General features: G+C 45.7%; 1 protein-coding gene across 1 annotated transcript in view; it reads left to right on the top strand.

Annotated features, from left to right (window-relative positions):
- Nucleotides 1–20,313, top strand: part of LOC115109127 (glutamate receptor ionotropic, NMDA 3B-like) — a 104,898-nt gene extending 84,585 nt beyond the window's left edge. Inside the window, exons 2-4 of the mRNA XM_065009925.1 lie at nucleotides 11,675–12,286; nucleotides 16,913–18,010; nucleotides 20,164–20,313. Of these exons, the coding sequence (XP_064865997.1) occupies nucleotides 11,675–12,286; nucleotides 16,913–18,010; nucleotides 20,164–20,313 (1,860 nt within the window). The remainder of the gene's footprint in view (nucleotides 1–11,674; nucleotides 12,287–16,912; nucleotides 18,011–20,163) is intronic.
- The last annotated feature ends 7,675 nt before the right edge of the window (nucleotides 20,314–27,988 follow it).

Genomic DNA, 27,988 nt, shown 5'->3' with positions numbered 1-27,988 from the left:
GGACTCACTAAACACATGCTTCATTTGTAAATGATGTCTGAGTGTTGGAGTGTGCCCCTGGCTATCCGTAAATAAATAAAACACTAGAAAATGGTGCCGTCTGGTTTGCTTAATATAAGGAATTTGAAATGATTTACACTTTTACTTTTGATACTTAGGGATATTTTAACAATTACATTTACTTTTGATACTTAAGTATATTTAAAACCAAATACTTTTAGACTTTTACTCAAGTAGGATTTTACTGAGCGACTTTCACTTTTACTTGAGTCCTTTTAAAGGTATCTTTACTTTTACTAAAGTATGACAATTGCGTCCTTTTCCCACCACTGTCCGGGAGTCTAGCCTAGTCTGCACATTTCATACCAGAGAGATTACTTAAGAGTTTTCTCCACATTACACATGACTGGTTTTAAATCTCTGTTATGGATTTCTCCATTGATCAGAAAATTGTCAGATTAAGCTCTCTGGAATATCATTTTGACTGTGTCATTATCGTGTTATTACTACTCTAACACGATGAAACACTGTATTTCTGATGATAAGCAATCTCTTTAGAAATAGCTTTTATAGTAACGATAACTTGATTGGCTGTAGTTTGTATGGAGTGGATTGATATTCTTATGCTATGGTAGCTGGCTAGATACCACACAAACGTGAAATTATAGGTCCAGGTAGGCGCATTCCAACAGAGACATTACTCCAGTCTGAAAAAGGTTTTCCAGTGAACATTCACAAAGAAACCAATGAATATAGCCTAAACTGAGATGAGAACCAAAGAAATGAATAGATTCTCTCACATTATGTCTCATCTCTACTGTTGCAAATTCCCAGTTTTTCATATTCAGGTCATGCTCACTTGGGTTTGAGTGATCTGTGGAGTACTGAGAAAGTTCTTAGCTAGCTATGGGCCTTAACTTCACAATGCACTTGACTATTGTAAGGCAGATAAACACTGTCACTTGAAATGTAGAATAAATTAAGATTTGTGCCGAGTAGAAGAGTCTGCATTAGACACAAAGCCTGCTGTCTATCAGAGCCTCTGTATGGGAGAAGATAAACGTAACAATTCAGAGATCAAACCGCCAGAGGAAGAATACGCAGCAGTCCCCATTTTTTTTTGTTTACGTATGAATTCAAGTGCATAGGCAATGTTGATGTATAAATCTGTCACTTAGAGTTTGAGGTTTAGCACACGCCACTGTTTTGTTGCGTCTCAGTGGGTTTTTCAATCCCCGATTGTTTCTACCCCTGCAGAGTTTCAGCTTGCAAACCTTTCTGCTGCGCCGCGCCACAGCTAACTACAGTCTACAGAGTCGTGTCTCTTGAGTTTTAGAAGTCAAACGTATTTGAAGGCAAACTCTAAACCATGGACAGAGTTCCAGAACGGGTCATTTGCTGCTTGCTCATTGGCTACATAATGTAGGCCTATGTCTTGCGTGTGAGTGCAGAGCGATCGGCATGAGGGATATGACATTGGTCAGGTAGACTCCAGACAGAAAAACATACCGTAACACACAACTTGTCCTCTTGTGTAACAGGGCTGTGGGATCACCACAGAGCCGGATGCAGGCAAACAGTCACGACTCCTTGCTCTGACAGCCAGCCTCTTGTAGCTAGCTCTTCCATTCAGTCTGTAATTGATAAGATCCTTGTCTTGCTCAGGAGGGACCTACTGTTGTCCTTCTGACATGGCGTTTTGCTTTCTTCCTCAACTCTCAACGAACTCCGCTTGTAACATTCCATCAAACATGAATACATGAAAAATAAAAAAGGGATGGTATAAAAAAGGAAAGGGAGAGAGAATAAATAGGAAACCTTGGGTGTTCCACCTCTCTCACCTCTATTCCATATCTGTCTGAACTCTGTCCTTCCCCTGTGGCTGGATTTACTCACTCTACACCAGTCCACAGTGACTGCCTGCTAGATTTCTAGTCCACAGTGACTGCCTGCTAGATTTCTAGTCCACAGTGACTGCCTGCTAGATTTCTAGTCCACAGTGACTGCCTGCTAGATTTCTAGTCCACAGTGACTGCCTGCTAGATTCCTAATCCACAGTGACTGCCTGCTAGATTCCTAGTCCACAGTGACTGCCTGCTAGATTCCTAGTTTACAGTAGCTGCCTGCTAGATTTCTAGTCCACAGTAACTGCCTGCTAGATTCCTAGTTTACAGTAGCTGCCTGCTAGATTCCTAGTTTACAGTAGCTGCCTGCTAGATTCCAAGTCTACAGTAGCTGCCTGCTAGATTCCTAGTCTACAGTAGCTGCCTGCTAGATTCCTAGTCTACAGTGACAGCCTGCTAGATTTCTAGTCCACAGTGACTGCCTGCTAGATTTCTAGTCCACAGTGACTGCCTGCTAGATTCCTAGTCCACAGTGACTGCCTGCTAGATTCCTAGTCCACAGTGACTGCCTGCTAGATTCCTAGTTTACAGTAGCTGCCTGCTAGATGTCTAGTCCACAGTAACTGCCTGCTAGATTCCTAGTTTACAGTAGCTGCCTGCTAGATTCCTAGTTTACAGTAGCTGCCTGCAAGTCTACAGTAGCTGCCTGCTAGATTCCTAGTCTACAGTAGCTGCCTGCTAGATTCCTAGTCTACAGTGACTGCCTGCTAGATGCCTAGTCTTTAGTGACTGCCTGCAAGATTCCTGGTCCACAGTTGCTGCTTGCTAGATTGCTAGTCCACAGTAGCTGCCTGCTAGATTCCAAGTCTACAGTAGCTGCCTGCTAGATTCCTAGTCTACAGTAGCTGCCTGCTAGATTCCTAGTCTACAGTGACTGCCTGCTAGATTCCTAGTCTACAGTAGCTGCCTGCTAGATTCCTAGTCTACAGTAGCTGCCTGTAAGATTCCTGGTCCACAGTTGCTGCTTGCTAGACTGCTAGTCCACAGTAACTGCCTGCTAGATTCCTCATCCACAGTTGCTGTCTGCTAGATTCTAATCCAAAGGCTATAAAATATAAAATTGAACCAAAGGTAAAATGAGGATTAGGAGACAGATAAGATCTGAATGTAAAGTGTGAACAAAGGCAGGTTCATGGTTCTGTATATATTTGGAGGGTATAAAACAGAAGTGTTTCAACCAAAGGTATAACAAGGATTTTGGGAGAGGGATAAGATCTGAGGGGAAAGGGTAAATAAAGACAGTTTCATGGTTTTATCTTTTCCTTTTATTCCCGTCTGAAAAGAAAGGGAGCAAACTTTACATATGCGCAACGCTCACCAGTGTCCCCAAGTCCACCTCCATTCCCCAGATTCTCCCTCTGTCATTATCAGTATTTTAATTAATTACACACCGAGTCATGGGGGGTGCTTTAGAAATAGAATGTGTATCTCTTATGGGGGTGCACACCTTTATATGCTTAAACTGACTGCCCGCTGTCTGTAAGTAAAGTGTTGGAGAAATCATTTTGGCTGCTGCTGTGTGGTAAAGGATTTGGGACGGAGACTTACATTTTCATTCCCTCAATTTTCCTTTTCTATTTATTTCTATTTCCAGGAGTAAGAAAGATTGGATTCTAAATGGAGCTGTCATTCTGTGGTTGCCCACTATATCCCTCTTCTCTTTTCTTCTCTCTCTCTTTTGTTCCAGGTTCCAATCAAACAGACTATCAGATAATGTCCTTGTCCCTTTGTCCTCCCTCAGGTTACTGGAGTCATTAGTTACAGTGCCTATAGAAAGTTTTACACCCCCTTGAAATGTTTTCACATTGTTGCGTTACAAAGTGGGATTGAAATAGATGTAATTGTAATTGTTTGCCATTGATCTACACAAAATAGTGCATAATGTCAAAGTGAAAAGGAAATTCTACACATTTTTACAAATTAATACAAATTAAATAACTAAAATATAGTAGTTGCATAAGTATTCACCCCTTTGTTTAAGCAAGCCTAAATTAGTTCAGATGTCAAATGTGGCTTAATACATCACATAATAAGTTATATGGACTCACTCTGTGGGAAAAAATAGTGCTTGACATGATTTCTGAATGACTAATCCTTCCTCTGTCCCCCGTACATAAAACATCTGTAAGGTCCTTCAAGCACAGATTCAACTACAAAGACCAGAGAGCTTTTCGAAAGCTTTGTGTAGTAGGGCAGTGATTGGTAGATGAGTAACTATAACTAATCAGACATTGAATATATTTTTAGTCCTTAAGAGTCTATTGATGCACCCATGCGTCAATCTATTGAACATAATGAAAAAATCCCCATCAAAATCTGTCAGTTTAAGCTTGAGATGGACTGTGTCTCAATCCACCACATCCACCTATGTCACCCTTACACATCTGCGATGGAACGTGACAGAGCTACAGCACTGTTTGTCAGAGCACAAGACATCCTGAAAATCGGTATTCTCACAAAAACGTCTGTAGTGTTCGAACGGTTTGGCCTTCTAACTAATATGACCACTCTATGGAAAGACGAGACTCACAAACACGATGGTGTTCTCTGTTCCGCACAAGCCCCACAGGACTCATCTGAAGGTAACCCACACAAATTAATAGAAGTATGGAGGTAGTTTTATGCCAACAAAAATATGGGGTTAAATATATGTCCAAAAAACAACAAAAATCCTGAGCTTTCTTATATCTCCTTGACACTTCAAAACCTTATTCCTGATGATACATATTTTTATAACCTACATCACAAAGCCAAATCTACCCAGGAGTTGCTTACCACAGTGAATGTTCCTCAGTGGCCAAGATACAGTTTTGACATAAATCTGTGCTGTGTAGCCATGATCCCCAACACCTTGACAGAGCTTGACTAATTTTGAAAAGAATATTGGGCAAATATTGCACAATACAGGTGTGCAAAGCACTGAGACTTACCCAAGAAGACACAGCTGTAATAGCTGCCAAAGGTGTTTCTAACATGCACTGACTCAGGGGGGTGAATACTTATGTAATCAAGGTATATTTTTTATTTAAAAAAATATTTTTAAATGTTACAAATTTTCTTCCACTTTGACATTACAGAGTATTTTTGTGTAGACAAACAAAAAATACAACTAAATCATTTTCAATTCCATTTTGTAACGTAACAAAATGTGGGGTGTAGACCTTCTATAGGCACTTATTGACCTCTAAGAATAGGTAGGATCTTAATTTGAGCCATTGTTCTATAGCAGGAAAATAATATTGCAGGAATAGGAAATGTGAATTATTATGTGGATTATAGTTAACTTCTTGCGTCGAGCCATCCCGGATCCGGTATCGTGACTACAGCCTCAAGCTCATTACCATAACGCAACGTTAACTATTCATGAAAATCGCAAATGAAATGAAATCAATCTATTTGCTCTCAAGCTTAGCCTTTTGTTAACAACACTGTCATCTCAGATTTTCAAAATATGCTTCTCAACCATTGCAAAACAAGCATTTGTGTAACAGTATTGATAGCTAACGTAGCATTTAGCGTAGCATTTAGCGTTAGCATTCAGCAGGCAACATTTTCACAAAAACCAGAAAAAGCATTCAAATAAAATCATTTACCTTTGAAGAACTTCAGATGTTTTCAATGAGGAGACTCTCAGATAGCAAATGTTCAGTTTGTCCTGAAAGATTATTTGTTTAGGACAAATCGCTCCGTTTTCTGCGTCACGTTTAGCTACGAAAAAAAACCTGTATCCAGGATTGTGTAAATCTATCCGCAAGCTCATTAGCATAACACAACGTTAACTATTCATGAAAATCGCAAATGAAATGAAATGAATCTATTTGCTCTCAAGCTTAGCCTTTTGTTAACAACACTGTCATCTCAGATTTTCAAAATATGCTTTTGAACCATAGCTAAACAAGCATTTGTGTAACAGTATTAGTATTAGTATTAGCCTAGCATAGGATTATGCCTCTATTTCAGCATGCAACATTTTCCACAAAAACCAGAAAAGAATTCAAATAAAATCATTTACCTTTGAAGAACTTCAGATGTTTTCAATGAGGAGACTCTGTTAGATAGCAAATGTTCCGTTTTTACAAAAAATATTATTTGTGTCGACTAATCGCTCCGTTTTGTTCATCACGTTTGGGTAAGAAAAAAAAAAAAAAAAAAGTCATTAAAACGCGAACTTTTTTCCAAATTAACTCCATAATATCGACAGAAACATGGCAAACCGATGTTTAGAATCAATCCTCAAGGTGTTTTTCACATATCTATCGACGATAAAATCCATTGTGGCAGTTTACTTTCTCTTCTGAAGAAATGGAACGCGCATGGACCTACAGATTACGCAATAATTTTGACACAGGACACCGGGCGGGACACCAGGTAAATGTAGTCTCTTATGGTCAATCTTCCAATGATATGCCTACAAACACGTCACAATGCTGCAGACAATGGGGGGAAACGACAGAAAGTGCAGGCTCATTCCTGGCGCATTCACAGCCATATAAGGAGACATTGGAACACAGCGCCTTCAGAATCTGGGGCATTTCCTGTATGAAACTTCATCTTGGTTTCGCCTGTAGCATTAGTTCTGGGGCACTCACAGATAATATCTTTGCAGTTTTGGAAACGTCAGAGTTTTGTCTTTCCAAGGCTGTCAATTCCATGCATAGTCGAGCATCTTTTCGTGACAAAATATCTTGTTTAAAACGGGAACGTTTTTTATCCAAAAATTAAAAGAGCGCCCCCTATCACGAAGAGGTTAATGGATTTTCTTGTAGGGGTTGATTGATTTATCGTAAGAAAAAATCAAGTGGAAATTAAACCATTTGAGAAGCCTTTTGAAACATCAAATACACTAACAATACACTACAAGTTTTACAATTCCTGCATTGCATGAAAGTTCTCCTGCAACAAGGTGATCAAATTAAGATCCTACATACAGTTGAAGTCGGAAGTTTACATACACCTTAGCCAAATAAATTTAACTCAGTTTTTCACAATAACGGACATTTAAACCTAGTAAAAATTCCCTAGGATCACCACATTATTTTAAGAATGTGAAATGTCAGAATAATAGTAGAGAGAACGATTTATTTCAGCTTTTCTTTCATCACATTCCCAGTGGGTCAGAAGTTTACATACACTCAATAAGTATTTGGTAGCATTGCCTTTAAATTGTTTTACTTGTGTCAAACATTTCGGGTAGCCTTCCACAAGCTTCCCACAATACATTGGATGAATTTTGGCCCATTCCTCCTGACAGAGCTGGTGTAACTGAGTCAGGTTTGTAGGCCTCCTTGCTCGAACACACCTTTTCAGTTCTGCCCACAAATTTGCTAAAGGTTTGAGGTCAGGGCTTTGTGAAGGCTACTCCAATATCTTGACTTTGTTATCCTTAAGCCATTTTTCCACAACTTTGGAAGTATGCTTGGGGTCATTGTCCATTTGGAAGACCCATTTGTGACCAAGCTTTAACTTCCAGACTGATGTCTTGAGATGTTGCTTCAATATATCCACATAATTTTCCCCCTCATGATGCCATCTATTTTGTGAAGTGCACCAGTCCCTCCTGCAGCAAATCACACCCATAACATGATGCTGCCACCCCGTGCTTCATGGTTGGGATGGTGATCTTCGGCTAGCAAGCCTCCCCCTTTTTCCTCCAAACATAACGATGGTCATTATGGCCAAACAGTTCTAGTTTTGTTTCATCAGACCAGAGGACATTTCTCCAAAAAGTATGATCTTTGTCCCCATGTGCAGTTGCAAACCATAGTCGAGCGGCCTTTCAGGTTATGTCGATATAGGACTCGTTTTACTCTGGATATAGATACTTTTGTACCTGTTTCCTCCAGCATATTCACAGCGTCCTTTGCTGTTGTTCTGGAATTGATTTGCACCTTTCACATCAAAGTACGTTCATCTCTAGGAGACAGAACGTGGCTCCTTCCTGAGTGGTATGATGGCTGCGTGGTCCCATGGTGTTTATACTTGCGTACTATTGTTTGTACAGATGAACGTGGTTCCTTCAGGCATTTGGAAATTTCTCCCAAGGATGAACCAGACTTGTGGAGGTCTATAATATTTTTTCTGAGGTTTTGGGTGATTTCTTTAGATTTTCCCATGATGTCAAGCAAAGAGGCACTGAGTTTGAAGGTAGGCCTTTAAATACATCAACAGGTACACCTCCAATTGACTCAAATTATGTCAATTGGCCTATCAGAAGCTTCTAAAGCCATTACATAATTTTCTGGAATTTTCCAAGCTGTTTAAAGGCACAGTCAACTTAGTGTACGTAATCTTCTGACCCACTGGAATTGTGATACAGTGAATTATAAGTGAAACAATATGTCTGTAAACAATTGTTGGAAAAATTACTTGCGTCAAACACAAGGTAGATGTCCTAACCGACTTGCCAAAACTATAGTTTGTTAACAAGAAATTTGTGGAGTGGTTGAAAAAAGAGTTTTAATGATTCCAACCTAAGTGTATGGTAACTTCCAACTTCAAATGTATGTTCCTCTATGATGTGAACTGTTGAATTCTATTTTCATACTGCTTTGCAAGACAGGAATAACTCACACACAATATACTCCTGTGGTCTCAGTGAGATGTTATTGAAGGTTGTTTTCTTTGAACTGATTTATGAGGGGTCAAATAAAATTGTATTTGTCACATGTGCCTAATACAACTGGTGTAGACTTTACCATGAAACGCTTGCTTACGAGCCCTTTCCAACAATGCAGAGTTAAACAATTATTATAAAAAGAAAAATAGTAACACGAGGAATAGAATACACAAGAATGGAGCTATATACAGGGAGTACCAGATCAATGTGCAGGGGCACAAAGTATTTGAAGTAGATACTGTATGTACACATCGCCTGGAGTCAAAATCTGACTTTACCGACAACTGGCACAAAAGCTACTTACAGTATGATTATTCATACGAAGTAAGATACTTTGATGACAGGACTTTTGCTTATGTGCCATGTGTGAGTCATTGTCAAGCCCGACTCACTGACACCATGCCATCTGTTTATAGTTTATTTTATTTTTTATTTTATTTATTTCACCTTTATTTAAACAGGTAGGCTAGTTGAGAACAAGTTCTCATTTGCAACTGCGACCTGGCCAAGATAAAGCATAGCAGTGTGAACAGACAACACAGAGTTACACATGGAGTAAACAATAAACAAGTCAATAACACAGTAGAAAAAAAAGAGTCTGTGTACATTGTGTGCAAAAGGTATGAGGAGGTAGGCAATAATTACAATTTTGCAGATTAACACTGGAGTGATGAATGATCAGATGGTCATGTACAGGTAGAGATACTGGTGTGCAAAAGAGCCGAAAAGTAAATAAATATAAACGGTATGGGAATGAGGTAGGTAAAATTGGGTGGGCTATTTACCAATAGACTATGTACAGCTGCAGCGATCGGTTAGCTGCTCAGATAGCAGATGTTTGAAGTTGGTGAGGGAGATAAAAGTCTCCAACTTCAGTGATTTTTGCAATTCGTTCCAGTCACAGGCAGCAGAGAACTGGAACGAAAGGCGGCCAAATGAGGTGTTGGCTTTAGGGATGATCAGTGAGATACACCTGCTGGAGCGCGTGCTACGGGTGGGTGTTGCCATCGTGACCTGTGAACTGAGATAAGGCGGAGCTTTACCTAGCATGGACTTGTAGATGACCTGGAGCCAGTGGGTCTGGCGACGAATATGTAGCGACGGCCAGCCGACTAGAGCATACAGGTCGCAGTGGTGGGTGGTATAAGGTGCTTTAGTAACAAAACGGATGGCACTGTGATAAACTGCATCCAGTTTGCTGAGTAGAGTGTTGGAAGCTATTTTGTAGATGACATAGCCGAAGTCGAGGATCGGTAGGATATTCAGTTTTACTAGGGTAAGTTTGGCGGCGTGAGTGAAGGAGGATTTGTTGCGGAATAGAAAGCCGACTCTAGATTTGATTTTAGATTGGAGATGTTTGATATCTGGAAGGAGAGTTTACAGTCTAGCCAGACACCTAGGGACTTATAGATGTCCACATATTCTAGGTCGGAACCATCCAGGGTGGTGATGCTAGTCGGGCGTGCGGGTGCAGGCAGCGAATGGTTGAAAAGCATGCATTAGTAAGCAGTTATTGTGAGCTTCAGTACATTACAAAAGGGTCACAGTACACTTCGAAGTGAACTATAAACGCATTATGCCTTTTTGTTAATTCTGCTCAGTCTAGGGGGTTTCCAACCTCTGGTCTAGGCGGCAACATCAGTCTATTCTTCCTCTATGCCCAGGGAGGAGTTGACTCACTGGGTGCCACACTACAAAGCTCATTCTCCCTCAGTCCCAGGAGAAACCAAGCTTTGATCTCTTTATCTGGAGCAGAAGAATACTTTTGATGAGCGTCATTGAAATAGTTAATGGCTGCTGCCTGCAAACACACATGTATTCAACATTCACCTTTCAACTTATCCTCTGATGCACCTGTCCCAGCAGCTGTTTGAGGTTGCAGGAGTCGGCGAGAGGCAAACACCAACACACATTGAGATATACACACACACACACACACACACACACACACACACACACACACACACACACACACACACACACACACACACAAGGGGTAACCCGACATAGAGCATGAATTGCAATTTGTGCTTCCATCTCTCCTGTCTGTTTTCTGCAGCGAAGCGAATTAGCAACGTGTCAGGGAGGGTTACGGAAACGGGCACCCCAATTTTGAATGGGTATGTAGTGGTAATCAAACCAAGGCCTTTGAAACAGGCGGTTTGAAATCGTCCCTCTTATCCGGTGATATTGCTTTTTGAGTCAAAGAGTGGCTAGGGAGAGCATAAGCTTGAAGCTCACCACAGTTTTTGTTTCATGAAAAAAAAGGGATTTAAAAGATAACCACTTTTCTCCATCCTTTAACATACAGAGGGTGTTTGAATTTCAATCAGTGATTAGAGTTGCATTCTCTAGTGTTTCAAAAAGAAAAGCCTTTAGGGTGTCCATATGTCACTCAGTCATTTGTTTTGGTTCTGACTTTTTCTTTGTAATTTTTTCGGAAATGAATGATTCATGATGCCTTTATAAGCCCTACATGCTTCACAACTTAATAACCACATTTCATACTGTTCTAATTCTCAGAGTAAAAACTCAACGGACATTATGAAAGCTTAAACATGTTTATTCTACCCAAAGGGTCAATACAGCTGCATTCAGATAAAACAGGTTTCCACCACCACAAGTACATGTATATATACTCCAATTTAGGCACTGCTCCTCCTCGCCAATCCTTATATCTATTATGGTTCGACAGGAAGAGGGTAAGAGGGTAATAAACCATCATTTCTCCCTTAAGAGGATCTGACCTAACCTCAACCCCTCATTTGCCTAACCCACAGATGTCCATCCGTATCCCCTATAGCAATCCTTGTGACTTCCTCCCGTCCACCCAACACATTCCAAAGCCATCTGGCTCCTACAGATAACCATTAACATCTGATGTAAAAACTAGTCTCTTTCACTCCTCAGATACTATACTTCTGAGTATAACAATGTTCCAAATTTAACCCAGAATCTAACCATACTGAAGAGATTGTGAAGACCATATGTAGATTGCTTTGCCAAATGTAACCACTATGTCATATGCCAACAAAGTTGTGCTTTACAAAGGGTGAGCAATGCTGTTTGATTACAGCAATTGTGAGACTCATGCTCCAGTTCTTTTCTTTGGATCTGACACGGTTTCTGATTCTTTCTCTCTCTCTCCTCCCAGAACCGCTTCCACCTACAGATGGTTACTCGGATCCCCCCGTCGGGCCTGTCGGAGCTGCTGCTGGCCGTCCTCCAGCGGAGCGGCTGGCAGGAGCGCATGGCCGTGCTGTGCCAGGGTTGGGAGGAGGATGGCCTGCTGGAACTACTGGACCTCCAGAGCCACCTGGGCTGTGGTGCAAACCGTTGGCAACTCCGCGCCCTCCTCAACCTCACCCGTGCTGGCCCAGCAGAATCCCAAATCCAGGACTTCCTTTCAGAACACTTCCGGGGGCAGGGCCCAAGTCAGATCCCACCACCGGCCGCGGTGCTGCTGTTTGGGGGCGACCCAGAGTGTGCCGCGGCGGTGCTGCGGAGCGCCCAGGACTTGGGGCTGACGCTGCCCATGGTGCACTGGGTGCTGGGCTACCCACTGAGCCCCGACGCCCTGCACTCCATCGGCCTACCCCTGGGTCTGCTGGCCTACGGTGAGGTGGAGCGCAAGCCGCTGGACTTCTACATCCGCGACGCACTCCAGCTGGTAGGCCGGGCAGTGTCAGCGGCCACAGTGGTGCGCCCAGACCTGGCGCTTATCCAGAACATGGTCAACTGCTACGACAAACCCAACAAGCACGAGGTGCCCTCCTCCGGACAGTACCTTGCCAGGTAAGGCTGGTTTACTTTGAACCTTTAACTCACAAAGTCTCGGGAGGTTTAAAATAATAGTTTACATACATACACACAGTCAGGTCCAACATTATTGGCACCCTTGATAAAGATGAGCAAAAATCTTTACACCCCTTCATCTTTTCCATATTTTGGTGTGTTACATCCTGAATTTAAATGGACAAAATGTTGAGTTTGTGTTACTGTCCTACACACAATATCCCATAATGTCAAAGTGGAATTATGTTTTTAGAATGTTTTACAAATCAATTACAAATTAAAAGTAAATGTCTTGAGTCAATAAGTATTCAACCCCTTTGTTATGGCAAGCCTAAATAAGCCTAAATAAGTTCAGGAGTAAAACTTTGCTTAACGAGTCACATACAAAAGTTGCATGGACTCTGTGTGCAATAATAGTGTTTAACATTATTTTGGAATGACTACCTCATCTCTGTACCCCAGACATACAATTATCTGTAAGGTCCCTCAGTAGAGCAGTAAAAAAAACACCCAGTCACTACAAAGATACAGACGTCCTTCCTAACTCAGTTGCCGGAGAGGAAGGAAACCGCTCAGGGATTTCACCATGAGGCCAATGGTGACTTTAAAGCAGTTAGAGTTTAATGGCTGTGAAAGGAGAAAACTGAGTATGATTCAACAACATTGTAGTTACTCCACAATACTAACCTACATGACATAGTGAAAAGAAGGAAGCCTGTACAGAATACAAATATTCCAAAACATGCCTCCTGTTTGAAATAAAGTACTAAAGTAAAACTGCAAAAAATGTGGAAAAGAAATGTACTATTTGTCTTGAGTACAAAGTGTTACGTTTAGAGCAAATCCAATACTGAGTACCACTCTTCGAAATTTCAAGCATGGTGATGCTGCATCATGAAATGGGTATGCTTGTCATCAGCAAGGACTAGGCAGTTTTCTAGGATAAAAAGAAACGGAATACAGCTAAGCACAGGCAAAATCCTAGAGGAAAAACCTTGTTCAGTCTGCTTTCCAACAGGCACTGGGAGACAAATTCACCTTTCAGCATGACAATAACCTAACACAAGGCCAAATATACATTGGAGTTGCTTACCAAGACAACAGGGAATGTTGCCAAATTACAGTTTTGACTTAAATCTGCTTGAAAATCTATGGCAAGACCTGAAAATGGCTGTCTAGAAATGATCAACAACCAATTTGACAGAGCTTGAAGAATCTGGAAAATAATAATGTGCAAATTTAGCTTAATCCAGGTGTGGAAAGCTCTTCGAGACTTACCTAGAAAGACTCACAGCTGTAATCGCTGCCAAAGATGATTCTAACATGTATTGACTCAGAGGGTTGAATTCTTAACTAATCAAGATATATTAGTGTTTTATTTTTCATGAATGTTTTACAAATGTTAGCATTTTGTGTAGATCGTTGACCAAAAAATTACAATTAGGGTTAGGGTTATGTGAATGTGAATATTTTCTGAAGGCATACATACATACAAAAGTTTGTGGAAATTCTTTCAAATTAGTGGATTTGGCTATTTTAGCAACACCCGTTGCTGACAGGTGTATAAAATCGAGTCCACAGCCATGCAATCTCCACAGACAAACATTGTCAGCAGAATGGCCCATACTGAAGAGCTCAGTGACTTTCAACGTGGCACTGATGCCACCTTTCCAACAAGTAATTTCGTCAAATTTCTGCCCTGCTAGTGCTGCCCCGGTCAACTGTAAGTGCTGTCACATTAGGAGCACCTTCCTAATATTGGGTTGACTCCAACACTTCCTTCAATTGTGTCAAGTTGGTTGGATGTCCTTTGTGTGTTGGACCGTTCTTGTTACACACAGGAAACTGTTGAGCTTGAAAAACCCAGCAGCGTGCAGTTCTTGACACAAACCAGTGCGTCTGGTACCTACTACCATACCCCCTTCAAAGGCACTTTAATATTGTGTCTTTCCCATTTACCCTCTGAATGGCACACACACATCCATGTCTTAATTATGTTTAGGCTTAAAAATCCCCTTAATTTACACTGATTGAAGTGGATTTTTAACAAGTGACATCAGTAAGGGATCATAGCTTTCAACTGGATTTATCTGGTCAGTCTGTCATGGAAAGAGCAAGTGTTCTCAATGTTTTATATACTCAGTGTACATACACCCACACGCACGCACACGCACACACACACACACACACACACACACACACACACACACACACACACACACACACATACATACATACATACACATATATGCATATATGCATACAGTTGTATTGCATTCTGTTGCATCTCCTTTTAGCCAAGTTGTGTCTGAATAGTGTTTTCAGGTCCATGTTATTATAACGAATTGGTTCGGTAAGTGCTGTAGACAGTTAAGTAGTGATTCTCTCCCAGTGTCAGTGTTCGCAGGAGACTGCAAAATAGGCCTATCTCTTGCTGAGGTCAGACTTTTCGTCACCCCCAACCACAGAGCAGCTCTTCTAAACACAATGATAGATGCAGTCTCCAGTGTTTGGAGAGAGGCTGGAGTGTGTTTGTACACATAAGTACACAGACTCTCTCTCACACACACGCACGCATGCACGTGCACACACGTGCACACACACACACAGACAGACAGACAGACAGACAGACAGACAGACAGACAGACAGACAGACAGACAGACAGACAGACAGACAGACAGACAGACAGACAGACAGACAGACAGACAGACAGACAGACAGACAGACAGACAGACAGACAGACAGACAGACTCTCTCTTTCAAACACACACACACATGCACACGCATGCACTCATCCAGCTGGAATACAAACATGAAGTGGAGGAGGGTAGAGTTTTAAGCTTTATTCATGAGTTCCAGTCAGTTGCCTCCCCAACAGGGCAGCCAGGCTCCCTTATCAAAAGAGCCCACAGTCCTTTCTGTCTCTGCGTGGCTCAGAGCAGTGCAGAGCAACAGCAGCACACAGCTTTACAACTGCTGTATCTGCCACAGACCAGAGTAACAACAGCTGCGCAACCTAGCCATGCAGCCAGCGTCTCAGCACAAAAACACAGTAGAATGAGCTTCAATTGGACCAATTGTAACTAGGCTCAGCTATATCATGTTGGGAAAAACGATACACCAGAAATGATGCAATAGCTTGTGGGTCTGGAATGCTAGAGCACCATGTTGTATTTATTAATTGGCTGAAAGAGGCAAGTCATTTTGAGCAGAAAGCAGTTAGCACTTCATTTCAGGAGTAGTGTTTGTTGCCTGGGGCGTCAACGCAGAGGAGAATGATTACAACATTTTGGAAATCACCCCTTTATAACTATAATAAAACTATATTCAGTTCGACCAAGTCATTTAGGAGGGCCATCTAACTAATGGGATTGACTGGGTGCCTAGTGCAGAGTAAAGATCGACAATGTCGAGATAACTGCGATTTGCTCAAGAACAACTCCATGATAATCATAATGTCACCTAGACACATAATTACAGCTACATAACAGAGCAACTATTAGAGAGAGAAGAGGGTTTCAGGGGAGGAAGGAATGGATCATGAGAGAAATGCATGAGGGTTGATGAGAGCGGTAGATAGAAACCCAAAGAGGTTGAGGTGAGGGAGGTGGATGCTTTTAAGTAATTGCAACCTGTGCCTACTGTTAAAGAGGAACACATAGCCTTTCAATGTAATGATGTAATAGCATCCAGCTCCTTTTAACTTGTGTGGGGTTGAGAAGAAAGAGGGGAGGAGGGGGATGTAGGCTGAGACAGAGAGAAATTAATGACCTAAAGGTTTGGAGACAAATGACCTTTTAATTTTCGATGAAAGAAGTTCAGCAGCGATCACATGGTGTCATCTCAGTTATTGATGGCTGCACACATTCATCCTGACACAACATGACTGTCACAGCTACCCTCAGCCAATGGGATTGGCTGGATCTGTATTTCCTGAAGTGACCCCTTCGCTAAGCTAACCGCTAGCGCTAAGCTAAACCACCATGCCGTAATTCATTGAAGGGCTAACCGCTAGGGGCTAGCATTTCACCATGGATCCAAGGCAGAAATGTATGAACTGGGGCAGGTTTTCACATGGAAATTAACTACTCACTCGCTCAACTAAGCAGAGCCTGGCATTCAGAGTCTGGGGTGAGGCCAAAAAGGTGTCAGCCAGAAAGATAGCCCATCCTAGCCATGGGGAAATGACTAGCTGTCAATCAGAGTGGTGATGGTATACACTGCTGGCCTTGCTGCAGGTGCAGGATGGATTAGTTTGGCTTCAATAGATGCCAATCCTGCTTTTGACATGTTGTGCTACAGTAGCTAAGGTGCCTGTCTGGACTGTGCTGCAGGTCAGGTGTGGAGAGAAGAGGTGTAGGTGGTTACAATCAGATCACATTTTGGAGTTCACTGTGCATTTCCTGAAATGAGTTTGATACTGTACAGTCTGACTCACTATCCCTGTGGCCAGAAGTCCATGTTCCCCTCCCCCCGCCACCACACCATAGAAATCATCTGTAGGAAATGCAATATCTTGGGACTCAAATGCATGCACTAAATAGCCTGAAGGGTAATGAAGTCCTGTAATCTAATGTGATCTCCTCTGGCCTATAGGTTCCTGTCCAACACGTCGTTCTCAGGGCTGACGGGGCCGGTGTCGGTGCAGAGGAACCTATCCCGAGTTCTCACCTCTCAGCGATTCCACATCTGGAGCCTGCAGCGGGACGCGGTGGGCCAGCCCACCTGGGTGACAGTGGGCAGCTGGGAGGGGGGCCATCTGGAGGTGGAGGACCAGGGCCTGTGGCAAGGGCACAATGGCAAGGGCCATGGCCAGGGGGAGGGCCAGGGAGGCGGGGCGGGGGCCGGTGGCGAGCCGGCAGTCCTGTGGCAGGCAGCCGGGTGCGGGTAGTCACCCTAGTGGAGCACCCCTTCGTATTCACGCGGGAGGTGGATGAGGACGGGAACTGTCCGGCAGGACAGTATTGCCTGGACGCGGGGACAAACAGCTCGGATATGCTGGAGCGCTACTTCAGTGAGCGTGCCACAGGAAACTCTACCTTCCTGCCCACGGACTACGGCAAGTGTTGTTACGGATACTGCATAGACCTGCTGGAGAAAATGTCAGAGGACATGCACTTCGAGTACGACCTGTACATTGTGGGCGACGGGAAGTACGGTGCATCGAAAAGCGGCCGCTGGACTGGGCTGGTGGGTGACCTGCTCAATGGCGTGGCCGACATGGCCGTCACCTCATTCAGCATTAACTCAGTACGCAGCCGTGTCATCGACTTCACCTCGCCCTTCTTCTCCACCTCGCTGGGCATCCTGGTGCGCAGCAAGGACACGGCGGCGCCCATCGGCGCCTTCATGTGGCCCCTGCACTGGTCTATGTGGGTGGGCATCTTTGTGGCGCTGCATATCACCGCCCTCTTCCTCACCCTCTATGAGTGGAAGAGCCCGTTTGGCATGACGCCACACGGACGCAACCGTCTGCGCGTCTTCTCCTACTCGTCTGCGCTCAACCTCTGCTACGCCATCTTGTTTGGCCGCACGGTCTCCAGCAAGACGCCCAAGTGCTGGACGGGTCGGTTTCTGATGAACCTGTGGGCCATCTTCTGCCTGCTGGTGCTGTCCAGCTACACAGCCAACCTGGCCGCCGTCATGGTCGGCGAGAAGACCTTCGAGGAGCTATCGGGGATCCACGACGCCAAGGTGAGTATTTCTTTTCATTATTAACTCTCCCGCCACAATCTTGTTCTCCCTCACCCTCTATCTCTCTCTAATCTTCCCTCTCTCTCCCTCCCTTCCACCTCTCCCTTCATCCCTTTCCCCTCTACCTTCTTCCCTTCCACCTCTCCCTTCATCCCTTTCCCCTCTACCTTCTTCCCTTCCACCTCTCCCTTCATCCCTTCCACCTCTACCTTCATCCCTTTCCCCCTCCCTTCTTCCCTTCCACCTCTCCCTTCATCCCTTTCCCCTCTACCTTCTTCCCTTTCCCCTCTACCTTCTTCCCTTCCACCTCTACCTTCTTCCCTTCCACCTCTCCCTTCATCCCTTTCCCCTCTACCTTCTTCCCTTCCACCTCTCCCTTCATCCCTTCCACCTCTACCTTCTTCCCTTCCACCTCTCCCTTCATCCCTTCCACCTCTCCCTTCTTCCCTTCCACCTCTCCCTTCTGCCCTTCCACCTCTCCCTTCTTCCCTTCCACCTCTACCTTCATCCCTTCCACCTCTACCTTCTTCCCTTCCACCTCTCCCTTCATCCCTTCCACCTCTATCTTCATCCCTTCCACCTCTACCTTCTTCCCTTCCACCTCTCCCTTCATCCCATCCACCTCTCCCTTCATCCCTTCCACCTCTACCTTCTTCCCTTCCCTCTCTCCCTTCTTCCCTTTGCCCTCTACCTTGTTCCCTTCCACCTCTACCTTCTTCCCTTCCACCTCTCCCTTCATCCCTTCCACCTCTACCTTCATCCCTTCCACCTCTACCTTCTTCCCTTCCACCTCTACCTTCATCCCTTCCACCTCTACCTTCTTCCCTTCCACCTCTCCCTTCATCCCTTTCCCCTCTACCTTCTTCCCTTCCACCTCTCCCTTCATCCCTTCCACCTCTACCTTCTTCCCTTCCACCTCTCCCTTCATCCCTTCCACCTCTACCTTCTTCCTTCCACCTCTCCCTTCATCCCTTCCACCTCTACCTTCTTCCCTTCCACCTCTCCCTTCATCCCTTCCACCTCTACCTTCTTCCCTTCCACCTCTACCTTCTTCCCTTCCACCTCTACCTTCATCCCTTCCACCTCTACCTTCTTCCCTTCCACCTCTCCCTTCTTCCCTTCCACCTCTCCCTTCATTCCTTCCACCTCTCCCTTCATCCCTTCCACATCTACCTTCTTCCCTTCCACCTCTACCTTCTTCCCTTCCACCTCTACCTTCATCCCTTCCACCTCTACCTTCTTCCCTTCCACCTCTCCCTTCATCCCTTTCCCCTCTACCTTCTTCCCTTCCACCTCTCCCTTCATCCCTTCCACCTCTACCTTCTTCCTTCCACCTCTCCCTTCATCCCTTCCACCTCTACCTTCTTCCCTTCCACCTCTCCCTTCATCCCTTCCACCTCTACCTTCTTCCCTTCCACCTCTCCCTTCATCCCTTTCCCCTCTACCTTCATCCCTTCCACCTCTCCCTTCTTCCCTTCCACCTCTCCCTTCTTCCCTTCCACCTCTACATTCTTCCCTTTCCCCTCTATCTTCTTCCCTTCCACCTCTCCCTTCATCCCTTTCCCCTCTACCTTCTTCCCTTCCACCTCTACCTTCTTCCCTTCCACCTCTATCTTCTTCCCTTCCACCTCTACCTTCTTCCCTTCCACCTCTCCCTTCTTCCCTTCCACCTCTACCTTCTTCCCTTCCACTTCTACATTCTTCCCTTCTTCTTCCCTTCCACCTCTCCCTTCATCCCTTCCACCTCTCCCTTCATCCCTTTCCCCTCTACCTTCATCCCTTCCACCTCTCCCTTCATCCCTTCCACCTCTCCCTTAATCCCTTCCACCTCTCCCTTCTTCCCTTCGACCTCTACCTTCTTCCCTTCCACCTCTCCCTTCATCCCTTCCACCTCTACCTTCTTCCCTTCCACCTCTACCTTCTTCCTTTCCACCTCTCCCTTCTTCCCTTCCACCTCTACCTTCTTCCCTTCCACCTCTACCTTCTTTCCTTCCACCTCTCCCTTCTTCCCTTCCACCTCTCCCTTCTTCCCTTCCACCTCTACCTTCTTCCCTTCCACCTCTACCTTCTTCCCTTCCACCTCTACCTTCTTCCCGTCCACCTCTATCTTCTTCCCTTTCCTTCCACCTCTACCTTCTTCCCTTCCACCCCAGCTCCATCACCCATCCCATGGTTTCAGGTTTGGTACGGTGAGGGAGAGCAGCGCTGAGGAGTACATGAAGAAGAGTTTCCCAGAGATGTACGAGTACATGAGGCGCTACAATGAGCCCACCACACCCGATGGAGTGTCCACCCTCAAGTAAGAGATCACAACCCTACTTCTGGAGCGCTACAGGGTGTGCAAGCTTTTGTTCCAGCCATACACTCACATACCCGATTCAGCTAATCAAGGTCCTAATGAGCAGCTGCTTAGTAGAATCAGGTGTGTTCGAGTGGGGCTGGGACAAAAAGCCTGCACCTGCAGTATCACTCCTAGAGTAAGATTGTCCATGGCACCTCTGAGCTACATCCATAGAAATACTATTTAAAGGCACTTTAACCTACGTTTTATTGTATCCATGGGTGTTTATAAGTGTTATTTAAGTTATTTGGCCAGAGGTGGATCAAGTCATGCACAGAGTAGATAGATACTTTCTCTGTCTGCTCTGTCTTCCTCTGGCAGGAGTGTTTGTTGTGTTCCTCAAAGAAAGGTCTGTCATCAAGGAAGGCAGAAGAGAAAGGTAATGGAGAGGAGAGGCCAGTGGTATTGCTTCAAAACAAGATCAAATGGGAAAGGGAGCACACACAAAAAAACTGTCTCTCTACGTGTGTTGTCTGACTCTCTAGAGACACAAGGTTGCAAAGTTGATCCTCAGGTGGAAGGTTATAGTTCAATTTAGACCAAGAAAGAGAAGACAACTGTCATTTGAACTTGTGATTGTGTAGACTGTGGATCCTCCTATTTTATCTTAGTTTTGTAAAAATCTTTTGACAAGGTTAGCCAGTATCCACATAGACATGTTTGAATATTGTGTTACAAAATAACCTAGAAGGGTGTCCTCTCTGCAGATGACTTCGTCAACCATTTTGAAAAGAAGGTCGACGACATCCGATCCTCGTTTGCTAAGTCAAACGACACCGCTGGTTCTGCTCACACTGCCCTACCCTGTGCTCTGACCTCTTTCTCCCCTCTCTCTCCAGATGAAATCTCGCGTCTTGTGACGGCCGGCCGCCCAACAACCTGCCCGCTTGACCCTATTCCCTCCTCTCTTCTCCAGACCATTTCCGGAGACCTTCTCCCTTACCTCACCTCGCTCATCAACTCATCCCTGACCGCTGGCTACGTCCCTTCTGTCTTCAAGAGAGCGAGAGTTGCACCCCTTCTGAAAAAACCTACACTCGATCCCTCCGATGTCAACAACTACAGACCAGTATCCCTTCTTTCTTTTCTCTCCAAAACTCTTGAACGTGCCGTCCTTGGCCAGCTCTCCCGCTATCTCTCTCAGAATGACCTTCTTGATCCAAATCAGTCAGGTTTCAAGACTAGTCATTCAACTGAGACTGCTCTTCTCTGTATCACGGAGGCCCTCCGCACTGCTAAAGCTAACTCTCTCTCCTCTGCTCTCATCCTTCTAGACCTATCGGCTGCCTTCGATACTGTGAACCATCAGATCCTCCTCTCCACCCTCTCCGAGTTGGGCATCTCCGGCGCGGCCCACGCTTGGATTGCGTCCTACCTGACAGGTCGCTCCTACCAGGTGGCGTGGCGAGAATCTGTCTCCTCACCACGCGCTCTCACCACTGGCGTCCCCCAGGGCTCTGTTCTAGGCCCTCTCCTATTCTCGCTATACACCAAGTCACTTGGCTCTGTCATAACCTCACATGGTCTCTCCTATCATTGCTATGCAGACGACACACAATTAATCTTCTCCTTTCCCCTTCTGATGACCAGGTGGCGAATCGCATCTCTGCATGTCTGGCAGACATATCAGTGTGGATGACGGATCACCACCTCAAGCTGAACCTCGGCAAGACGGAGCTGCTCTTCCTCCCGGGAAGGACTGCCCGTTCCATGATCTCGCCATCACGGTTGACAACTCCATTGTGTCCTCCTCCCAGAGCGCTAAGAACCTTGGCGTGATCCTGGACAACACCCTGTCGTTCTCAACTAACATCAAGGCGGTGGCCCGTTCTTGTAGGTTCATGCTCTACAACATCCGCAGAGTACGACCCTGCCTCACACAGGAAGCAGCGCAGGTCCTAATCCAGGCACTTGTCATCTCCTGTCTGGATTACTGCAACTCGCTGTTGGCTGGGCTCCCTGCCTGTGCCATTAATCCCCTACAACTCATCCAGAACGCCGCAGCCCGTCTGGTGTTCAACCTTCCCAAGTTCTCTCACGTCACCCCGCTCCTCCGCTCTCTCCACTGGCTTCCAGTTGAAGCTCGCATCCGCTACAAGACCATGGTGCTTGCCTACGGAGCTGTGAGGGGAACGGCACCTCAGTACCTCCAGGCTCTGATCAGGCCCTACACCCAAACAAGGGCACTGCGTTCATCCACCTCTGGCCTGCTCGCCTCCCTACCACTGAGGAAGTACAGTTCCCGCGCAGCCCAGTCAAAACTGTTCGCTGCTCTGGCCCCCCAATGGTGGAACAAACTCCCTCACGACGCCAGGACAGCGGAGTCAATCACCACCTTCCGGAGACACCTGAAACCCCACCTCTTTCAGGAATACCTAGGATAGGATAAAGTAATCCTTCTCACCCCCCCCCCTTAAAAGATTTAGATGCACTATTGTAAAGTGGCTGTTCCACTGGATGTCTTAAGGTGAACGCACCAATTTGTAAGTCGCTCTGGATAAGAGCGTCTGCTAAATTACTTAAATGTAAATGTAATGTAAATGGGTGTCGTGGGAGGCGGCTTCAGCCTGGCCTGAAGGTGGAGACATGAAAAGAGGGTGAGATTTGGTAGTTTGTGGGGAGCTGTAATCCATATGTCACCTTGTTGACCCTCCGGAGAACCTTGAACGGCCCCATAAACCAGTTTCTTACAGGGCAGGCGGAGTGGGAGGTTCCTGGTGGAGAGCCAGATGCAATCACCAGGATGGAACACGGGAGCCTCACTGAAGTGGCGATCCGCCTGCTTCTTCTGGTGGCGGATGGCACGCTGGAGCCTCATGTAGGCATATTTCCAAACTTCTTCTGCGTGCCTGAACTACTCTTCCACCACAGGAGCTTTAGTCTGGCTCGGGGTCCACGGAGCCAGGGCCGGCTGATAACCCAGAACACACTGGAAGGGAGTCAGCCCGGTGGAGGAGTGACGCAATGAATTCTTGGTGTAATCCGCCCAGGGAAGGAATCGGGCCCACTCTCCCTGCCGGTCCTGGCAGTGACTCCTCAGGAACCTCCCTAGCTCCTTGTTCATCATCTCCACCTGCCCGTTAGACTGAGGCCGGTACCCGGAAGTATCCTCCAGCTTTTCCATTATGGTTTTCCATACCCGTGACGTGAATTTGGGGCCACGGTCGGAGACGATGTCCTTTGGAAGGCCATAGTGCCGGAAGACCTGCTGGAACAGTGCCTCAGAGACCTGGAGAGTGGTAGGGAGACCAGAACGGCAGGATTTAGAGAATTTGTCCACAACCACTAAAATGGTGGTGAAACCATCAGAGGAGGGGAGAACAGTGACAAAATCTTTGGACAGATGTGACAGGAAGGGGAGGTAGTTTCCCTGCTGGAACGTGAAGGGGAGTTTTTTGATTGAGTACATACTGAACATGAGTTGACATAGTAGGCGACATCCTGTGCCAAAGTGGGACACCAGTATTTATCAGAAAGGGATTGGATGGTGCGGGTGATACCTGGATATCCAGTGGCGAGGGATGTGTGTGCCCAGGTCAACAGCTGATTTCTCACCTCCACAGGGACGTAGATACGCTCTGGAGGACAGGTGGTAGGAGCGGGTTCCCTCTCTAGAGCTAGGCAGATGTCCATATCTACGTCCCACAACATGGGGCCAACAATACGGGAGCAACGATTGATGGGCTAAAGGGCACTCACAGGACAGGGAAGGAATCAACATTGAACCACAGGGTGTGGGAAAGCAGTTCCTCCGACATCCTGGTCCTCAGGCGATGATTCTCATCTTAGACCAGGAGATGGTGGGTTTATGAAGTTGAAGCCACGGGAGGCCAAGGATGACTTTGTGCACTGGTGCAGAGGTGATGAGAAAGGGTAGGCTTTGAGGGTGCTGTGACGTGCGTAATAGTGCCGGGTCCCCGCTGTCATTTATCCAGGGCTCGGACCAAACAAGAAGAGGAGAGCAGGTACACGGCGATGTTGAGGGAGGGGCCTAGTGGATGAAAATCCCTGCAGCACCGGAGTCCACTAGAGCCTTAGAGACAACACGTGAGCGACAGCCAGCCAACGAAATAGGGTTTGGCGGCAGATGATGAAGGAATACGGATGATCACGGGTTAGGATGCACTGGACACAGCTGTAGCCGGTGCCCCTCCTGGCCACAATAGGGACACAACCCCAGCCGTCTGCGGTGACGTAGCTCTGCCGTGGAGAGATGTGATTCCTATCTCCATGGGGGTTCAGGCTCTGCCGAAGGAGAAAGGCAAGGGATGAGGGGACCACCGATGCTCCTGAAGAAGGTTGTCCAGACGGTTTTCTATCGCGATGAGCAAGTCCAGGGAAACGTTGTCGTCCCGACAAGCCAACTCCGTTTGGACATCCTTGCGCAGTCCTCTTCAGAATAGGGTGTGGAGTGGCCGGCTCATTCCATCCACTGGGGGCTGCCACAGTCTGGAAGGTGAGGGAGTACTCCGCAACAGTCTGGTCACCCTTCCAGAGTTGGAGTAGTCACCCACCTCTCTCTTTGCCACCCGGTGGATGGTCAAAGACTGCCCTGAACAGAGCTATGAACCCCTCATAGGAACCCAGCTCCTCCTCTCCTCTCTCCCAGATGGCTGTAGCAAACTCCAACACCCACCCGGTCAGCAGGGAAATGACCGTGGCAACATTGGACCTCTCCTGGTGGGGGCTCCCGTCTGATGAGCGAAATAGAAGGAGCACTGGAGTAGGAAGCCTCGGCATTTGGATGGAGTCCCGTCATATCTTCCCGGGAGGGGCAGTTGGGCATCGGTGACCTGGGCAGATTACTGGGTAGGCTGGGAGACTGGTTTGCTGGGTTGACTCATGCTAGAGGGCTCTGCTATTTGAAAGTAAATCCTCTCGTGTGGTGTCGAGGTGGTGGAGGATGCGAAGGACCTCATCTGTAGTCACATGCAGTTGGGCCAGCTGATCGTGGTGTTGGTGGAGTAGGTGTCTCTGTTCGCCAACAGTCTGCCATATATATATATATATATATATATATATATATATATATATATATATATATATATATATATACAGGGGGGAGAACAAGTATTTGATATACAGGTAAAATATATATATTTTGATATACAGGTAACGAGTTCAAACAGGTGCAGTTAATACAGGTAATGAGTGGAGAACAGGAGGGCTTCTTACTGGTTGGTAGGTGATCAATGTCATGCAATCATGTCATGCAATAAAATCCAAATTAATTACTTAAAAATCATACAATGTGATTTTCTGGATTTTTGTTTTAGATTCCGCCTCTCACAGTTGAAGTGTACGATGATAAAAATGACAGACCTCTACATGCTTTGTAAGTAGGAAAACCTGCAAAATCAGCAGTGTATCAAATACTTGTTCTCCCCACTGTATATATCTATATATATATTCTGCTGCTTCCATATTTTCGAGGTAGTATTCTGTAACGTAGACCCAGGGAGTCTGGAAGCAAGTGTAGTGTGATTTTAATGAAAACAACCATGGAACGAATACAAAACAAGAGCAGCATGTAACAAGGAAAACATAAACAATAATACCTGAAGCGGTGTGTGTAATGAGGGTTGCCAGGTGAGCATAATGATGGGTTGCCAGGACCAGTGGCTAGTAAACCGGCGACATTGAGCGCCAGGGAGGGGGAGCGGGAGTAGACCTGACAAGTTTATCCCTTCTGGAATAAGAGTCCACTCTTCTAAGTGGGTGGTTTGATGGATGGCTTGATTAAACAGCCAAAGTGCCAGAAAATTGCTGGTAATATCCACTGTTGATTTCTTACCGAAGAGGTCATCCCCTCCTTACAATTGAAGCTGAAGTCAGAGGACTCCAAAGCTGACACATTTGATAATGTGCAGTTTTGACATCTTGAACCTCAATTATGATAGATCCCATGACCCATAATCCTCTCTGGTTCAACTGATGTGCCTAGTCAGGAGTCAGCATCATAATGGAAGTTGAGTGCCTGATTCGGGCACTGTACTCTGTCTGCATTCATTCCGGTTTTGTTTAGTCAGACAGGCGATTAATATGTGACAATAAAACATATATCTAATGGCTTTGCTTTACCCTTCTCCTTCTGTCCAATTTCCCTGGAGGACTGATTCTGAGCCCCCCATTTACACTGAGACATGAAGTATAAACATGATGGTGACGAGGGCCATGTGCTGAATCTGGAATGAGGGAGGACAGCTTTTTGATGTGTAGGATTGAGACATGGTCAATTTCAAACTTGGCCTTTTTTGTTTGTGGTTTACAACGATTAGGGCGTGGCCTAGTTGGTGTGTTGTGATTGGGACGTGGCCTAGTTGGTGTGTTGTGATTGGGACGTGACCTAGTTGGTGTGTTGTGATTGGGACGTGGCCTAGTTGGTGTGTTGTGATTGGGACGTGGCCTAGTTGGTGTGTTGTGATTGGGACGTGGCCTATTTGTTGTGTTGTGATTGGGACGTGGCCTAGTTGGTGTGTTGTGATTGGGATGTGGCCTAGTTGGTGTGTTGTGATTGGGACGTGGCCTATTTGTTGTGTTGTGATTGGGACATGGCCTGTATGTTGTGTTGTGATTGGGGCGTGGCCTAGTTGGTGTGTGGTGATTGGGACGTGGCCTAGTTGGTGTGTTGTGATTGGGACTTGACCTGTTTGGTGTGTGGTGATTTGGACGTGGCCTGTTTGGTGTGTGGTGATTTGGACGTGGCCTGTTTGGTGTGTGGTGATTTGGACGTGACCTATTTGTTGTGTTGTGATTGGGACGTGTCCTATTTGTTGTGTTGTGATTGGGACGTGGCCTATTTGTTGTGTTGTGATTGGGACGTGTCCTATTTGTTGTGTTGTGATTGGGACGTGGCCTATTTGGTGTTTTATGATTGAGATTTGGCCTGTATGGTGTGTGGTGTTTTGGGACGTGTCCTATTTGTTGTGTTGTGATTTGGACGTGGCCTATTTGTTGTGTTGTGATTTGGACGTGGCCTATTTGGTGTTTTATGATTGAGATTTGGCCTGTATGGTGTGTGGTGATTGGGACGTGGCCTATTTGGTGTGTTGTGATTGAGATTTGGCCTGTTTGGTGTGTGGTGATTGGGATGTGTATAACCCCTTCTCCCTGTGTGTTGAAGGGTAGATCCCCCTCAGCTTGATGCCTTCATCATGGACAAGGCCCTGCTGGACTACGAGGTGTCCATCGACGCAGACTGCAAGCTGCTCACTGTGGGCAAACCCTTCGCCATCGAAGGTAAGAAACCACCCGTCCACCCTGACACTGTATTGTTTTGACAGCCCTCAGACTTGACGGCTCTAGAGTCATTGCCTGTCTGTCTGTGTCTATGTGTGTCTCTCTGTTTATGTGTATGTGTGCGTCTGTGTGTGTATGTGTATGTGTGTGTGTGTGTGTGTGTGTGTGTGTGTGTGTGTGTGTGTGTGTGTGTGTGTGTGTGTGTGTGTGTGTGTGTGTGCTTTCTTAAGTGCCCTGGTATGTAGGTAGGCATGCACTTGCTTGAATGTGTGTTTGGATTCCCTGTCCTCTCCCTGTTTTCTAGTTAATCTCAAATTCACATTATTTTCATTTGAATATGTATTATTCAAATATATTCATTGCTATTTTGTCTGAACCAACATCACACCCATGTTTCT

This window comes from Oncorhynchus nerka, linkage group LG25 (assembly GCF_034236695.1).
Source record: "Oncorhynchus nerka isolate Pitt River linkage group LG25, Oner_Uvic_2.0, whole genome shotgun sequence".
Lineage (NCBI taxonomy): Eukaryota > Metazoa > Chordata > Actinopteri > Salmoniformes > Salmonidae > Oncorhynchus > Oncorhynchus nerka.
The sequence above is the reverse complement of the archived record's forward strand: the minus strand, read 5'-3'. Positions and strand labels throughout refer to the sequence as shown.